This window comes from Desmodus rotundus, chromosome 3 (genome assembly GCF_022682495.2).
Source record: "Desmodus rotundus isolate HL8 chromosome 3, HLdesRot8A.1, whole genome shotgun sequence".
Taxonomy (NCBI): Eukaryota; Metazoa; Chordata; class Mammalia; order Chiroptera; family Phyllostomidae; genus Desmodus; species Desmodus rotundus.
This window is the reverse complement of record NC_071389.1, coordinates 103,045,354-103,064,386: the sequence shown is the minus strand read 5'-3', so window position 1 is coordinate 103,064,386 and position 19,033 is coordinate 103,045,354. Positions and strand designations below refer to the sequence as shown.

The following is a 19,033-nucleotide window of genomic DNA, read 5'->3' as shown; positions in this document are numbered from 1 at the left end:
TATGTTTCACTTTAGAACAAGCATATATTTTTATAATAATAGGAATGAAGTTCTACTTATGAGAAAAATTTATTCAAACTACTATAAGGGACACATGGACAAAATCAAGGGGGAGGGTGGAGGTGGTGGAGGGAGGTGGGTTCGGCTTGGGTGGGGTGGAGGGATAGGGAGAAAAGTCATACAATTGTAATTGAATAAAAAACCAAAAATCAAAAAACAAAACAAAAAACAACTCTTACTTCCTGTACCAAATTGCACATGTGACAAAATATAAAATAAATTGGACTCATTACAATTAAAAACTCTCGTGCTTCCATGGATGGACACCAGCAAGAAAGTGAAAAGACAACCCATAGAATGGAAGAAAACATTTGCAAATCACGTATCTGTTCAGGGTCTTGCATACCAAATATGCAAATCCATAAAAACACCGGAAATTACAGGGTGGATAAACCAGAGGTCACCAGCTAAAGCCCAGCTAAAAAGGGGTAGGACATTTTTTCCCATTCGTCTTTATTTTTATTTTCTATTTTTCTCCTGTTTGACTGAGATATAATTGATATATAACCTTGTGTTAATCCACATATACCACAAAATGATTTGATGTAGGTACATACTGTGTTAGGTGATCACTACAGTAAGTCTAGTTAATGTCAATTGCTTCATAACAGTTAGAAAACCTTTTTCCTTCCGATCAAAATATTTAAGATTTATTCCCTTACCAACCATCAAATATATAATATAGTGTTGTTAATGTTAGTCACCAGGCTGTATGTTACATCCTCAGGACTTAATTCTCTTATAACTGAAGTTTGTATCTTTTGACCATCTTCACTAATTTTCCCCACCTCTACCCCCTCACCCACCTGTGGCAGCCACCAGTCTTTTCTCTGTATCTATGAACTCAGTTTCTTTAGATTCCACATATAAATGAGACCATATGGTATTTATCTTTCTCCGACTTATTTCAGACCATGACTTCAAGGTCTATCAATGTTGTCACAAATGGCAGGGTCTCCCTTTAATGTCGAAGTAACATTTTAAAATATATATGTGCATATATATATATATCACTCACATATGTGTGTGTGTGTGTCTACACGTTTCTTTTTTTTATTGTTGTTCAGTTACATTTGTCCCACCTTTTTCCCCATTGATCAACCACACCCCCCCCACCGCCACTCCCACAGTCAATCCAGCTCCACTGTCTGTGCCCATGAGTCCTCTATTTGTGTTCCTTTGCTTGCCCCTCTCCCCTCTGGTCACTGTCCGTTTGTTCTTTATTTACAAGTCTCTGGTTCTATTTTGCTCATTTGTTTTGTTGATTAGGTTCCACTTATAGGTGAGATCATATGGTATTTGTCCCTCACCGCCTGACTAATTTCACTTAGCATAATGCTCTCCAGATCCATCCATGCTGTCTCGAAGGGTAGGAGCTCACATTTTCTTCATCCAATCATCTGGCAATAGACACTCAGGTTGTTTCCATGTCTTGGCTATTGTAAATAATGCTTCAGTGAACACAGGTGTGCAGGTATCTTTTCAAGATAGCAATTTTGTTTCTTTGGATATATGCCTAGAAGGGGAATTACTGGATCATAAGTTAGTTGTATTTTCAATTTTTTGAGGAATCTCCATTCTGTTTTCCATAGAGGCTGTACCAACTTGCAGGCCTACCAACAGTGCATGAGGATGTTCTTTCCACTGCATCCTCACCAATGCTTGTTGTCTCTTGCCTTTTTGGTGACAGCCATTCTAAAAGGTGAGGTGATTATCTCATTGGGGTTTAGATGTGTACTTCCATTATGATTAGTGATGTTGAGGATCTTTTCATGTACCTGTTAGCCATCTGTATGTCTTTTGTTTTAATCCTCACCCAAGAACATTTTTTTAAAAATTGATTTTGGGGAGAGAGTAAGGATAACAGAAGGAAACATTGGTTGGCTGCTTCCCATATGAACCGTGATTGGAGATCAAACCCACAACCTAGGTATGTGCCCTAACTGGGAACCAAACCTGCAACATTTTTGTGTACCGGATGATGCTCCAAGTAACTAAGCCACCCAGCCAGGGCATCATTTGTCTTTTTCCAAAAAATATCTATTTTGATTCTCTATGCATTTTTTAACTGATTTTTTTTTTTTTTGCTACTGAGTTGTATGAGTTTTTTATATACTTGGGATATTAGCCCCTTATCAGATATGTGATCTGCAAATATTTTCTTTCAATAGGCTGCCTTTTCACTTTGTTGTTTGTTTCTTTTGCTGTGCAGAAGCTTTTTAGTTGGATGCAGTCTGACTTAATTTTATTTTTGTTGCCTTTTTATTTGGTGGCAGAAATTTCTCCAAGGAAAATAAACAAATGGCCAAAAAGCACATGAAAATAAGCTCACCATCATCAGAAAAACACAAATCAAAACCACAATGAGAAACCACACTTCACACCTACCCTAGTACGGTTAGAAAAAAGTCAGGTAATGAGTGTTGGTACGAGTATAGAAAAGGTAGAACCCTTGTACATTCTAAGTACAAAGGAAAATGATACAGCCCCTTTGGAAGACAGTCTTGGAGAGTTCCCTAAAATGGTAAACAGAGTCACTCCTGTGTCCACTCCTAAGTCCATACCCAGGAGAAGTGAAAACAGACAGGCATCCACCAAAAAAGATGCACACGAATGTTCATAGTAGCATTACTTGCAATCGCAAAAAGATGGAAATAACCTGTGTCCATCAACAGATTAATGGGCAAACAAAATGTGGTCTATTCAATGAAATATTAATCAGACATGAAAAGAACACATACTACAACATGAATGAACCTTGAAAACATTATGCTGAGGGAAAGAAGCTATCACAAAGGGCTTGGTAGTGTGTGATTCCATTTGTCAGAAATGTCCAGAATGGGGAAATCCACAGAGAAGAAATTTCCAGGGTACGGACTAGGAAAAGGGAGAATGGGAAGTGACTGCTGTTGGTGAGGCTTCTCTTTGGGGTGATAGAATGTGGAATTAGATAGTCATGATGATTGCATAACTCAGTGAATATACTAAAAACTACTGAACTGTACATGTTAAAAAGTTGAAATTTATGATATGTAAATTATACCTTGATGAAACTGATATAAAATATTTCCTGATTTTGAATCAGATCCTCTGTATTGATAAAGTGTCCAAAATTTCCAAAATATTTGGATTGAAACTTACCTCAAACTTTATTTCCCATCTGTCCTCCTCATACTTTTTACTGTAATCTGTTGGTTTCTGAAATACAATATTATTAATGAATAAAACCACCTTTATGTATTATCATTTTAAGACACTTTCATATTTCATCACCATAAAAGTTGGGTGCATGTCTTTATTTGCATTCATTTAGGTATTTCAGGTTAACTATGGGAAAATCTAATGTCCTGAGTAATCTGAATATTGCAACATTAAAAATCCTCAAAATTATACTGAACATATATTAACTGTAATTAGTTTAATACAAGAGAGTGGCAGCTCTTACCTTTCCCTTTAAATGTTAACAATGCATGTAATACTAAAAGAGACTAAATAATCTCTATAAAACCTGTTTGATATTGGAAACACCTTTTAGAGAAACACACGGGGGATACAAATGTACGTGCACACATCCAACTCCTTAAAAGAAACCAGTGGCACTGAGGGTGACACAGACAAGCTAAGTGGTATTGCAGTTACTATGTGAGAGAAGAGCACTTTTCTACATTTGATTGAACACTCAATGTTTGGTTTTGTTCTATCACTAAAATGAATATTCAAAAAACTGACAAGTGGGCTGGGGTAGGGGGGGAAAGGCAGAAAACTGTACTTGAACAATAAAAAAAAAAAATTCAAAAAATAAATAAATAGGCTTCCGGCCAAGATGGAGGCGCAGGTAGACACACTGTGCCTCCTTGCACAACCAAAAGAAGGACAACAACAATTTAAAAACAAAAAACAACCAGAACTGACAGAAAATCGAACTGTATGGAAGTCCAACAACCAAGGAGATAAAGAAGAAACATTCATCAGACCAGTAGGAGGGGCGGGGACGGGAGGCCAGGGAGGAGAGGACTCGCAGCAAGGCGGTGGCTGGCAGAACCAGTGAGGTGGCGGATTGTGGAACGGGGCAGGACAGGCTGCAGCTAGCAGACCCCGAGGCCCCCACATTCACACATAGATAACCGGGAAGAATGGTGGGGGAGCTAAACAGACTGCTCAACCCAGGGCTCCAGTGTGGGGAAATAAAGCCTCAAACCTCTGATTGAAAACACCTGTTGGGATTGAGGCGGCAGCAGGAGAAACTCCCAGCCTCACAGGAGAGTTCGTTGCAGAGACCCACAGGGGCCTAGAGTGTGCACAAGCCCACACACTTGGGAATCAGCACCAGAGGGGCCCAGTTTGATTGTGGGTAGCAGAGGGAGTGACTGAAATCCGGCATAGAGTGGAGCAAGCACCATTGCTCCCTCTTGGCCCCTCCCCCACTTACAGAGCCACAGCACAGCAACCAGTGTTACCCCGCCCTGGTGAACACCTAAGGCTCCGCCCCTTTAAGTAGCAGGCACGCCAAGACAAAAAAAAAGGCCCAAATGAAATAACAGATAACAGCTCCAGAAAAAATACAACTAAGCAACAAAGAGATAACCAACCTATCAGATGCACAGTTCAAAAAACTGATAATCAGGAAGTTCACAGAATTGGTTGAATTTCGTCTCAAATTAGATGAAAAAATGAAGGCTATGCTAAGAGAAACAAAGGAAAATGTACTGGGAACCAACAGTGATGGGAAGGAAACTGGGACTCAAGGCAATGGCGTGGACCAGAAGGAGGAAAGAAACAGCCAACCAGAAAAGAATGAAGAAACGAGAATTAAAAAAAATGAGGAGAGGCTTAGGAACCTCCAGGATATCTTGAAACGTTCCAACACCCGAATTATAGGGGTGCCAGAAGGAGAAGAGGAAGAACAAAAAATTGAAAGCTTCTTTGAACAAATAATGAAGGAGAACTTGCCTCATCTGGCAAAGGAAATAGACTTCCAGGAAGTCCAGGAAGCTCAGAGAGTCCCAAAGAAGCTGGACCCAAGGAGGAACACACCAAGGCACATCATAATTACATTACCTAAGATTAAAGAGAAGGAGAGAATCTTAGAAGCAGCAAGAGAAAAGGACACAGTTACCTACAAAGGAGTTCCCATAAGCCTGTCAGCTGACTTCTCAAAAGAGACCTTGCAAGCAAGAAGGGACTGGCAAGAAGTATTCCAAGTCATGAAAGGCAAGGACCTACATCCAAGATTACTGTATCCAGCAAAGTTTTCATTTAGAATGGAAGGGAAGATAAAGTGCTTCTCAGATAAGGTCAAGCTCAAGGAGTTCATCATCACCAAGCCGTTGTTATATGAAATGTTAAAGGGATTTATCTAAGAAAAAGAAGATCCAAAATAGGAACAGTAAAAATGACAGCAAACTCACAGTTATTAACAACCACAACTAAGACAAAAACAACAGCAAACTAAGCCAACAACTAGAACAGGAATAGAACCACAGAAATGGAGATCACATGGAGGGTTATCAACAGGGGAGTGGGAGGGGGGGGAAAGGTACAGAGAATAAGTAGCATAAATGATAGGTGGAAAATAGACAGGGGGAGGTTAAGAATAGTGTAGGAAATGTAGAAGCCAAGGAACTTATATGTATGACCCATGGACATGAACTATAGGGGGTGAATGTGGGTGGGAGGGGGTATGCAGGATGGAGTGGAGTGAAGGGGGGAAAATGGGACAACTGTAATAGCATAATCAATAAATACATTAAAATAAATAAAATATAGAGTATTTAAAAAAAACCAACAAAAAACTGACAAGTGAAGTATAACTATAGAAATAAAGGTATCTTATCATATAAAATGTTATTATAATTTTATGATAAATAGCACTTATGGTAGCTTGCAACATGAGCCCGTATCTATAATAGACTAATTATGTTTTTAAAAATATTGAAAACAGAAGCAACAAGCAATTGGACTGGGCTGGTTAATGAAGCTAAGCTTAAAATATGGCTCTGAGTTTCCTGTAAGCAAGCAAAATGGGGGTAATAGTTTAATGCCTAATAAAAGTAAAATCATTTTATTTGAGACAGAGTCCTCTTCTGGCAGTAAATTCTATTAAGATTTTATTACTTATATCTCTCTATTCAAACAATATTGGCTAACATATGGGCTTCTCACTAGGTTTGAAGGTACAGAAACATTAACTGAATTTTAGTGCAATTAGTCTTTTGTAGGACACCTATAAAGCATGATATAGCATATTACTTTCTCAATAAAAAAATTCACAAATTCTCTTATCTCTCAACATATCAGATAGGTAAAATAATATTGAAGACTTTAGGTGTAAGATAACATAGAAAATTTTAACAGAATTTTTTCCTCTAATTTAGATTTTTATAGAAAAATAGTTCACTTACTTCTTTCAGTATCTCCTCAGAATGTTCAAAAGTACAATATTTATGGTGTGCCATAAAATAAGAAAGTGACATTCCATCAAAATAGAGATGAACAGATAATTTCTCCCATGGATTTGCAGGTAATTCCTATTTCAGTTTAATTAAAAAAATTATTACTATCAAAATAAAGTCTTTTTGAAGATTAAAATTTTAGTCAGCAAAAATAAAATTAGATTTCTGAAAGTTACAGTATTACCAGTTTGACTAGTGACTCATTTCATAAAATTTTCTTCAAGGTATTTTGGCAGGTTATGAGGTAGTATGATTTTATTTTGATTTTTGTAAAATATATTTACATGTCAATGAGATAGTGTTATGCTTACCTACTAAAAAATAATTTACTATATATAATTTACTACACTTCATTTTTATTTTTCTTAAAGTTTTTAAAAAAGATTACTTTATTTGTTTATTTTAGATAGAGGGGACGGGAGAAAGAGAAGGAGAGAAACATCAATGTGTGATTGCCTCTCGCATGCCCCCCACTGGGGACCTGGCCTGCAACCCAGGCATGTGCCTTGACTGGGAATTGAACCAGTGACCCTTTGGCTCAAAGGCCAGTGCTCAATCCATTGAGCCACACCAGCCAGGGTACTACACCTCATTTTTAGATAGTACTAATAATTATACCAAGTAGAAAGAGAAAGAAAAGTTCTTTTCAGGGGTAAAAAGAATGAAGGTTAGTTATAAATTCAAGAATGGTAGAAATGGAAGGATTAACAGCAGTCTAGAAGGCATCATGCTAATGGCTCTTCAGTCCCTGGACTGTGATCAGGTACTGAGCAGGCATATATCCACCAGCTGATCTGTCTCATCCTCTCCCCTTCACTCCCGAGTCCAAAGTCAGGTCTCTACTGAGTTTCTGTAATGGCCTGCCAGTAGAGCTCTCTGCTTCTATCTTTTTCTACTATTCAGTTTCTACCAGGCAGAGTGAAAACACTAGAATGTTAGGTCAGATCATGCCACTCCCTTACTCCAGGTCTGCCCAACAGCAGAGCTCTTACAAGTTTTCTGTGCTCACCTCTTCTCTGTGTTGATCATTCTGCTCCTGCCACAGACGCTCCCCTTGGCTGCACTGGAATAGTCTAGGTGAGCTCTTGCCTTGGAGCCCTTTGCACTATTCTCCTGGTACCCTTGCTCTCTCACCATTCTAAAGTCTTTACTTGAACCTTTGTAGTGATGTCGTCCCTGACCATTCTATTTAAAATGACTTCCTCCCGGGCCTCACCTCTCCCTGTCACTTTCCTGCTTTCTCTTTCTTTCCAGAAATTGTTACTATGTAACATACTTTATGTTTTAATTTTGTTCTGCACGACTAGAAGCTCCACGACGAAGGCAGGAATTTCTGACTATTCAGTTCACTGCTGTCCCTCCAGGCCTGGGGAAAGTTTGGTAGGCAGTAAGGCTGCAGGGCGTGCAAACCCATGGTTCCTGAGACACTGAGCAGTGTTTGGTACACAGCGGGTCCTTCAGTTAAAACATTGATAAGATGCCTAGAAACTTAACTTTTCATTTTGCTTGAGGACTTACTATACTACAAGTTGTTCTCCTATGTTAAGCTAACCAGCAGAGAAAGTTGCCTTGATAAACAAAAAAATCTGAATCCCTGCTTTACGTCTGTGATGTCCCACAGAGGCTGTGAGTAACCAGAGGGCCTCTGGGTACTAACACAAACAACATTAATGGCTTTTCTATGTTCTCATTCACGTGGGTCTGTGGCTCTTCTTAGGTCTTTATCACCCTATCATCACAGCTTTCATAGAGAAATACTTCCCTTACAGTTTTGTATCTTTCTACTGGAATCCTCAAACATAGCTGCAGATTAATCTTTTTAACTAACTCACTGCTCAGAAACCCCCAGTGGGGCCCCACTGATTGACTACTACCTTTCTTAAATCCTATTCACCACTATTTTTCCTCCCCAAACCTCTTTTTTTCTAGTCAAACAGTTATACTATTTCTTAACAAATATGCCATGCTCATTTGTCTCTCTGTGTCTCCTGGTGCATTCCATTTCCATGGTCAGGAGAACTTTCCTACCTTTTCTTTAAGAACTACCTCAGTTCTCACTATCTCTAAGTCCCTATGCACTTACTCGTTTCACCAGCCACTAGGCTTTTTAGCAAGTGACTTCGTAGTGTATAGCTCTGAGGCTTATGTCTGGCATCTAGTTGTTTCCCTGACTGGAGGTGGTCTTTGAGAACAGGGTTTTACCTGCAACGAGTGTAGTGCTCCATCTGCAGCCTGCCCTGAAAACTACCACACACACTTTTAATTATCTATTTAAATCCTCACCTTAGAATATGTTTATTGATTTTAGAGAGAGAGGGAGAGAAGGAAGAAGGGAGAGAGGGAAAGAGAAACATTGATTAGTTGAGTATCATATGTGCCCTGACCAGGGACTGAATCTATAACTCAGGCATGTGCCCTGACCAGGAATCAAACCCATGACCTAGGTATGTGCCCTGACCAGGAATCGAACCCACAACCTCTTGGTTCATGGAATGGTACTCCAACTGAGCCACCAGGCCAGGGCTACCAAGTATATTTTTAAACACCTCTTATTCTTTGATATTGCTCCCTGCTATCAAAATAAGTTGTTAAAGAATCTTACAAATTACTGACTTTAATGCTTATAAAAGTTCTCAGAAACTTGCTCAAGCTTGGCTTTATTTAAAATAAGCTCAGGACCCTGGCTGGTGTGGCTCGGTAGAATTGAGCACTGGCCTGTGAACTGAAAGGTTGCTGGTTCAATTCCCAGTCAGGGCACGTGCCTGGGTTGTGGGCCAGGTCCCCAGTTGGGGAGTGCGTGAGGCAACAGATCCATGTATCTCCTACACATTGATGTTTCTTTCCCTCTCTCTCTAAAAATAAAGGTAAATAAATAAAATCTTTTAAAATAAACCTAGGAACCAAAGTGGTAACTTCTTTATATCAGTAAGTAATTTACATTATCATAGGAACATTATTCATCATCAAAAATATGCCTCAAATTATGTCACCTATAACACTTTATGGCAAACAATTTAAATCAGTGATATATGCTTTAAGTACAAATTACCATAATATGAATTTCCACCTCTCTCTTTGAAAGCAGTTCCTGAAGGAGTTCTATTGCATCTGGTTGCCAGATACCCCCAACCTATTTGAGAGAAATAAAGTAAGAATCATTCACACTTTCATAAAATAATTCAGGAAGCAAATGAAGATACACAAAAGTAGCCATAAACACATACCATTGGAGAGTAGTACAAAATATATAAGCAGTTTTCAGAGAATACCATGGGTGTACGATAGAAATGATCTTAAAAAACTAGTATTTGACTGAGCTTCCCACCATCTTAACCTCTTAAAGCATTTTATGTTTTAAAAATATAAGCCTGCATTAAAAATAAAACATAATAGTACTTTTTAAAAATGCCAATGTGGCGCTTGTACATATGTATGACAATGTCTGCAATATGTGTTTATTAAGGAGCAGTGATTGTTAAGTTTCACATGCTGAGAACAAGGAACTGGGGCCTCCTGCGTCCTGCAGATGGGTGTGAATGATGACTATACCTCTGGTGACATTGTGACTGCAGAAGTACCAGGAACCCCGAGCCAAACCACCTAATCCGTGGTTACAGAAACTTTATGAAATTAAAACAAAGTTTACTGATAATTTAGATCACTGAGTCTCAGCTTGTTTGTTACATACGCAGCAAGAGATAATTAACATACAGTCCTTTATCTCATTTCCAGCTTCAAATCTATTGAAATTATATTTGATGAATAACAATTTTTATAAGCTTATGCCTTTGCAGCTATGAAGATATTAATTCTCTTCATTTATTCAGATGTTTTTTATCCTTCAGTATAAGTCTGCAGTTTTCTTCATAAAGGCCCTTTAGCTGTCATATTAAATATTTTATTATTTTTATTACATTTGAATTTCTAGAAAATTGTTAATAAACAACAGTACTTAAAATTAATCATCTGACAATCACGTCAATATTACAACTAAAATACAGCACACCCATCACTCAGAACCATCAGAAATGGAAAAGAATGGAAGTTTGATGATTATGGAATTAAAGAAACCACATCCATCCAGACTGGTAGGAGGGGTGCAGATGTGGAACAGGCTGGTGCCACACCCGAGTGTTTGGATAAAAATCCAAGAGGGGTATCTCAGGAGTGAGGAGTTCCAGACCCACACCAGGACCCCAATTCAGGGTTCCAGTGTCAGGAAGATAAGTCCCTATAACTTCTAGTTGCAAAAAGCACTTGGGATTGAGTCAGTGGAAGAAAATTCTGCAGTCCTAAGCAGTTCCTTTGAAAGAACCCACAAAAAGAATTAATCAGACTCACTCCCTCTGGGCTCCAGCACCAGGGTAGCAGCTTAAAAGGCACCAGTGGCATACAGGGAGGAAGTGAAGTGTCTGGAATAAAGGCAAGCAAAGGCCATCATCACTTTCCTAAACCATCTGCCAAAGGAGTCAAAGAGCCATGGCACCGGTCATAAGGCTGGTGCCATATAAGACTACATCAACCTAACACTGTTTGCCCTGCCTTGGAGATCCCCAGAGACTCAGTCCCACCCAACTTACAGGCCCACCCAAGCTGCTTCTCCACAGTAGTGGCTGGTCTTGGCTCATGCTTCACAACTTCCTAAATTCTCTCAAACAAGCAACAACCAGTCTCAGTGAGCCCTCAGCCTCTATAACCCTCACTAAGGGGTTGTAGGCCCCGCACTAACAGCAACCAGACTAGATTCACAGCTTGAATTTGCCTGGGAATCTCCAAGCCCAGCATAAGTAGCAGCCATCTCAGATTGCTTTATAGCTCAGGCAGGGTGGCCCCAGGCAAAACATAGGTGGAAACTACACCACCCTGGAAACCCCAGGGCCCATGCATCCAGTGGATGGCTACAGCAACTGTCGAGTACCATGGCACAGCCCCTGCACAGCTGATCCTCCATGGAGAGCAGAGGTGGGTGGTAAGTGGTCATAGCCAGTCCTTGTAGCTGACTGTCCTGGGTAAATCCCTCCCATTCACCTGCCAACAGCAATCAAGACTCAACTACAAGAGGAGGCTGTGCTCAGCCCACACAAAGGGGGCACCTTGTGTACTCCCCTTTGGGGTGATAGGGGAGACTGCGCCACTGCACCCCAAAGGACACCTACCCCATTAGGCCATGCTACCAAGACAGGGAGTCATAGCAACTCTACCTAATACATAGAAACAAACACAGGGAGGCTGCCAAAATGAGGAGACAAAGAAACATGTCCCTAATGAAAAAATAGACCAAAACTCCAGAAAAAAATTAACAAAATGGAGATAAGCAATCTCTCAGATGCAGAGCTCAAAACACTGGTTATAAGGATGCTCAAGGAACTTAGTGAGGACCTCAATAGCATAAAAAAAATATCCAGTCAGAAACAAAGGTTACACTAATTGTAATCAAGAACAATCTATAGGGAAACAACAGTAAAGTGGATAAAGCCAAGAATCAAACCAATGATGTGGAACATAAGAAGCCAAATCAATCAATGAGAACAAGAAGAAGAAAAGAGAACCCCCCAAACAGGGATAGTGTAAGGAGCCTCTGGGACAACTTTAAGAGGTCCAACATTTGCACCACAGGGATGCCACGAGGAAAAGAGAAAAGGCAAGAAATGGGAAGCCTATTAGAAAAAATAATGAAAGAAAACTTCTCTAATTTGGTGAAGGAAATAGACATGCAAGTCCAGGAAGCACAGTTAGTCCCAAAGAGGTCTACACCAAGATACATCATAATTAAAATGCTAAAAGTTAAAGATACAGAGAGGGGGAGAACCAAGATGGTGGTGTAGGTAGACACACTGAGCCTCCTCGCACAACCAGAACTAACAGAGAATTGAACGGCAAGGGGGTCCGACACCAAGGAAAAAAAAATTAACATTCATCCAGACCGGTAGGAGGGGTGGAAACGGGCACCAGGGTGGACAGGACTCGCGTGGCTGTGGCGGGACCGAGACTGGCGGAGTGTGGGACAAAAGGGGCAGGCAGTCCGAGAACTAGCAGACCCTTTGGCCCCACATTCGCACAGATGAACCGGACTAACGGTGGGGATCGAAGCAGACCGCGCAACCCAGGGCTCCAGCGTGGGGGAAATAAAGCCTCAAACCTCTGACTGAAAACGCCTGTGGGGGTTGGGGCAGCAGCAGGAGAGACTCCCAGCCTCACGGGAGAGGTCGTTGGAGAGACCCACAGGTGCCTAGGGCATGCACAAGCCCACCCACTTGGGAACCAGCACCAGAGGGGCCCACTTTGATTGTGGGTAGCGGAGGGAGTGACTGAAACCCAGTGGAGAGTGGAGTAAGTGGCCATTGCTCCCTCTCAGCCCCTCCCCCATGTACAGCATCACAGTGCAGCGATGTTACCCTGCCCCACGAACTAAGGCTCTGCCCCTTAAAGGAACAGACACGTCAAGAAAAAAAAAAAAATGGCCCAAATGACAGAACACTTCAAAGCTCCAGAAAAAATACAACTAAGCAAGGAAGAGATAGCCAACCTATCGAATGCACAGTTCAAAACACTGGTTATCAAGATGCTCACAGAATTGGTTGAATCTGTTCGAAAACCAGATGAAAAAATGAAGCCTATGCTAAGAGAAACAAAGGAAAATGTACTGGGAACCAACAGTGATGGGAAGGAAACTGGGACTCAAATCAACGGTGTGGACCAGAAGGAAGAAAGAAACAGCCAACCAGAAAAGAATGAAGAAACAAGAATTCCAAAAAATGAAGAGAGGCTTAGGAACCTCCAGGACATCTTGAAATGTTCCAACATCCGAATTATTGGGGTGCCAGAAGGAGAAGAGGAAGAACAAAAAATTGAAAACTTATTTGAACAAATAATGAAGGAGAACTTCCCTAATCTGGCAAAGGAAATAGACTTCCGGGAAGTCCAGGAAGCTCAGAGAGTCCCAAAGAAGCTGGACCCAAGGAGGAACACACCAAGGCACATCATAATTACATTACCCAAGATTAAACGCAAGGACCTACATCCAAGATTACTGTATCCAGCAAAGCTATCATTTAGAATGGAAGGGCAGATAAAGTGGCTCCCAGATAAGGTCAAGTTCAAGGAGTTCATCATCACCAAGCCCTTATTATATGAAATGTTAAAGGGACTTACCTAAGAAAAAGAAGATAAAAAATAGGAACAGTAAAAATGACAGCAAACTCACAGTTATTAAAGACCACACCTAAAACAAAAACAAGAGCAAACTAGGCAAACAACTAGAACAGGAACAGAACCATAGAGATGGAGATCACATGGAGGATTGTCAATAGGGGAGGGGGAGAGGGGGGGAAAGGTACAGAGAATAAGTAGCATAGATGATAGGTGGAAAATAGACAGGGGGAGGGTAAAAATAGTGTAGGAAATGTAGAAGCCAAAGAACTTATAAGTATGACCCATGGACATGAACTATAGGGTGGGAATGTGGGAGGGAGGGGGTGGGCAGGATGCAGTGGAGTGGGGGGGGAATGGGACAACTGTAATAGCATAATCAATAAATATATTTTAAAAAAAGATAAAAAGAGAATCCTAAAAGCAGCAAGACAAAAGCAGTTAGTTACCTATAGGGGAGTTCCCATAAGACTCTCAGACAATTTCTCAAAAGAAACTTTGCAGACTAGAAGGGATTGGCAAGAAATATTCAAAGTCATGAAAAGCAGATACCTACAGGCAAGTTTACTCTATCTGGCAAAAATATCATTTAGAATCAAAGGGCAGATAAAGAGCTTCTCAGATAGAAAAAAACCAAAGGAGTTCATCATCATCAAGCCATTATTATATGAAATGTTAAAGGGGTTTCTTTAAGAAATAGATGAAAACTATGAACAATAAAATGGCAATAAATATATCTATCTACAATTGACTCTAAGAAACAAACTAAGCAAAGAAGAAGAACAAAGACTAAATCATGGATACGAAGAGCATTTTGATGGTTCCCAGATGGGACGGTGGGTATGGGGAATGGTGAAGATATGAGATGATTAAGAAGTACAAATAGGTAGTTATAGAATAGCCATATGGATGTAAAATACAGTATAGGAAATGGAATAGCCAAAGAACCTCTGCATGACCCATGGACATGGTGTGGGGACTGCTGAGGGAATGGGGAATGCTGGGTGGAGGGGGGCACAGGGGGAAAAATTGGGACAACTGTAACAGCACAATGAATATATTATAATTAAAAAATAAAGTAATCATCCTACAGATAACTGTTTACTCACGGGAATGGTACGATAGAGCTGACAAGGAATACAAAACTGGGGTGTGTCAGGATATAGCAAAATAGGGTAGAGATGGCACTGTGGGATCTTCTCAGTGAGTCCATGATCTAAATATTGTACCTGAAATAAGATAAATGCAATTTATAATTAAAATTTACTATTAAAAACTAAGGGACAGAAGAAACTCCTGGGGCCTAGAAAAAATGGTATCTTAATAAGATATCTAAATCTCAAATTGAAAAATCTTCAGAAAAAAGCAACATTGTATACCCTCATACCAGTGTGTATTAACATTGCCAAAAGGTTTTCTTACACATAAACCAGAGCTTTTTAAAAACAAACAAACAAACAAACAAATAACAACAAAAATACCCAAATAAACTGGCCCTTATTAGATTTACAAATTCCTGGAAACTAATTGATTTTTTATGGTAATTAAAAAATTTTGTTTTGTTTTTTTCCCCAAGTGTTTTAGAAGTACTCATTTACATTTAGTAAAGGAGCATTTCTCAAATTCTCAGTATTTCTCAGTTTCAAAGAGTTCTTTCTTTGGTTGTCTTGGCAATCAGAATTTTTAAAATGAAATAGATCACAGGATCGTGAAGTACAGCATAGGGAATATAGTCAATAATATTGTAATAACTACATGTAATTGAAAAAGAACAACAACCAAAGCCCAAAGTGAGTAGAAGGAAGGAAATAATAAAAGATCAGAGCAGAAATAAATGAAAAAGAGTCTAAAAATGATACAAAAGGTCAATAAATCTAAGAGCTGGTTCTTTCAAAAGATAAACAAGACTGACAAACATTTAACCAGACTCATTGAGAAAAAAAGAGAAAGGATCCAAAAAAATAAAATCAGAATTGAAAAAGGAGAAATGACAACTGACACCAAGGAAATACAAAGATTGTGAGAAAATATTATGAACAGTTGTATGCCAACAAACTGGACAACCTAGATGAAATGGATAACTTCCTAGATATATACAATCTTCCAAAACTAAATCAGGAAAAATCAGAGAACCTGAATAGATAGATCACACCTAGTGAAATTGAAGTAGTAATAAAAAAAAAAACTCCCAACAAACAAAGGCCCTGGATCAGATGGCTTCACAGGTGAATTTCACCAAACATTCCAAGAAGAACTAACACCTTTCCTTCTCAAACTATTTTATAAAATTCAAGAGGAGGGAAGGCTCCCACACACATTTTATGAGGCAAGCAATATCCTAACCCCCAAACCAGATAAAGACACTACAAAGCAAGAAAACTATAGGCTAATATCCCTGATGAACATAGATGCTAAAATTCTCTACAAAATATTAGCAAACCAAATATGGCAATGCATCAAAAGGATTATACACCATAATCAAGTGAGATTTATTCCAGGAATGCAAGGTTGGTGCAACATCTGCAAATCAATAAATGTCATTCACCACATAAACAAAATGAAGGATAAAAACCATATGATCATATCAATAGATGCATTAAAAGCATTTGATAATATCCAGCACCCATTCATGATAAAAACTCTCAGCAAAGTGGGAATAGAGGGAACATACCTCAACATAATAAAGGTCATATATGACAAACCCACTGCCTGCATCATTCCTTTTTGATGCAGGACAAAAACTATAAGCAGTCCCTTTAAGATTGGGAACAAGACAGGGATGTCTGCTTTCACTACTCTTATTCAACATAGTACTGGAAGTCCTAGCCAGAGCAATCAGACAAGAAGAAGAAATAAAAGGCATCCAAATTAGAAAGGAAGAAGTACCTGTCATTATTTGCAGATGACATGATACTGTACATAGAGAGCTTCAAAGATTCCACCAAGAAACTACTAGAACTGATAAATGAATTTAGTACAGTAGCAGGATACAAAATTAATATCCAGAAATCAGCTGCATTTTTATATGCCAATAATGAACTAACAGAAAAAGAAATTAAGAAAAACAATCACGTTAACAATTGCTTCAAAAAGAATAAAATACTTAGGAATAAACCTAACCAAGGATGTAAAAGACCTGTACATAGAAAATTATATGACACTGAAGAAAAATTGAAGAAGGTACAAGTAAGTGGAAGCACATACTGTGTTTCTGGATAGGAAGAATTAACATCATTAAAATGTCCACACTACCCAAAGCAATCTATAGATTCAATGGAATTCCTATCAGGATTCCAATGACGTATTTCACATACTAGATCAAATACTTCAAAGATTTTTATGCAGGCTCTACATAGCAATAGTGACCCTGAGAAAGAAGAACAAAGTTGGAGGAATCACTCTACCTAACATCAAATTCTACCATAAAGCCATGGCAATCAAAACAGCATGGTGCTGATGTAAAAACAGACCCATAGATCAATGGAATGGAATAGAGAGCCCAGAAGTAAACCCACATCTTTACAGTCAACTAATATTCAACAGAGGAAGCAAGCACATGCAATGGATTAAAGATAGATTATTCAATAAATGGTTTTGGGGAGAACCAAGATAGCGGCATAGGTAGACACACTGCGCCTCCTCACACAACCAGAACTGACAGAAAATCGAACGGCAAGGAAGTCCGACACCAAGGAAATAAAAAATAAACATTCATCCAGACCAGTAGGAGGGGCGGAGACAGGCAGCCTGGGGCGGAGAGTACGCGCGTGGCTGTGTGGGACGGAGACTGGCAGAGTGTGGGACAAACGGGGCAGGCAGTCTGACCACTGGCAGACCCTGCGGCCCCACATTCCCGCACAGATAAACCGAGAGGGCCGGACTCAGAGTGGCGGAGAACAGGGCAGGCAGAGCGCGGGTAGCACCCAGTGGCCCCACATTCGCGCACAGATAAACCAGACAAATGGCAGGGAGCAAAGCAGACCGCACAACCCAGGGCTCCAGCGCGGGGGAAATAAAGCCTCAAACCTCTGATTGAAAACGCCCAAGGGGTTGGGGCAGCAGCAGGAGAGACTCCCAGCCTCACGGGAGAGGTCATTGGAGAGACCCACAGGGGCCTAGGGTGTGCACAAACCCACCCACTCGGGAACCAGCACCAGAGGGGCCCAGTTTGATTGTGGGTAGCTGAGTGAAAAACTGAAATCCTATGGAGAGTGGAGCGGGCACCATTGCTCCCTCTCGGCCCCTCCCCCATGTACAGTATCACAGCACAGCAACCAGCGTTACCCCGCCCCGGGGAACACCTAAGGCTCGCCCCTTAAAGGAACAGACGCGCCAAGACAAAAAAAAATGGCTCAAATGACAGAACACTTCAAAGCTCCAGAAAAAATACAACTAAGCAAGGAAGAGATAGCCAACCTATCGGATACACAGTTCAAAACACTGGTTATCAAGACGCTCACAGAATTGGTTGAATCTGTTCCAAAACCAGATGAAAAAATGAAGCCTATGCTAAGAGAAACAAAGGAAAATGTACTGGGAACCAATAGTGATGCAAAGGAAACTGGGACTCAAATCAACGGTGTGAACCAGAAGGAAGAAAGAAACATCCAACCAGAAAAGAATGAAGAAACAAGAATTCGGAAAAATGAGGAGAGGCTTAGGAACCTCCAGGACATCTTGAAACGTTCCAACATCCGAATTATTGGGGTGCCAGAAGGAGAAGAGGAAGAAGAAAAAATTGAAAACTTATTTGAATAATGAAGGAGAACTTGCCTCATCTGGCAAAGGAAATAGACTTCCGGGAAGTCCAGGAAGCTCAGAGAGTCCCAAAGAAGCTGGACCCAAGGAGGAACACACCAAGGCACATCATCATTACATTAGCCAAGATGAAACAGGAGAGAATCTTAGAAGCAGGAAGAGAAAAGGACACAGTTACCTACAAAGGAGTTCCCATAAGACTGTCAGCTGATTTCTCCAAAGAGACCTTACAGGCAAGAAGGGGCTGGCAAGAAGTATTCCAAGTCATGAAAGGCAAGGACCTACATCCAAGATTACTGTATCCAGCAAAGCTATCATTTAGAATGGAAGGGCAGATAAAGTGCTTCTCAGATAAGGTCAAGTTCAAGGAGTTCATCATCACCAAGCCTTTATTATATGAAATGTTAAAGGGACTTATCTAAGAAAAAGAAGATCAAAAATAGGAACAGTAAAATGACAGCAAACTCACAGTTATTAATGACCACACCTAAAACAAAAACAAGAGCAAACTAGGCAAACAACTAGAACAGGAGCAGAACCATAGAGATGAAGATCACATGGAGGGTTGTCAATAGTGGATGGGGAGGGAGAAAGGGGGGGAAAGGTACAGAGAA

At 40.1% G+C, this 19,033-nt stretch overlaps 1 protein-coding gene across 1 annotated transcript in view; it reads right to left on the bottom strand.

The window, feature by feature from the left end:
- RNF17 (ring finger protein 17) overlaps positions 1–19,033 on the bottom strand; it is a 161,136-nt gene that overhangs the window by 13,729 nt on the left and 128,374 nt on the right. Inside the window, exons 28-31 of the mRNA XM_024580800.3 lie at positions 14,771–14,890; positions 9,562–9,642; positions 6,462–6,587; positions 3,202–3,258 (exon numbers count right to left, since the gene is read on the bottom strand). Coding sequence (XP_024436568.2) covers positions 3,202–3,258; positions 6,462–6,587; positions 9,562–9,642; positions 14,771–14,890 — 384 coding nt within the window. The remainder of the gene's footprint in view (positions 1–3,201; positions 3,259–6,461; positions 6,588–9,561; positions 9,643–14,770; positions 14,891–19,033) is intronic.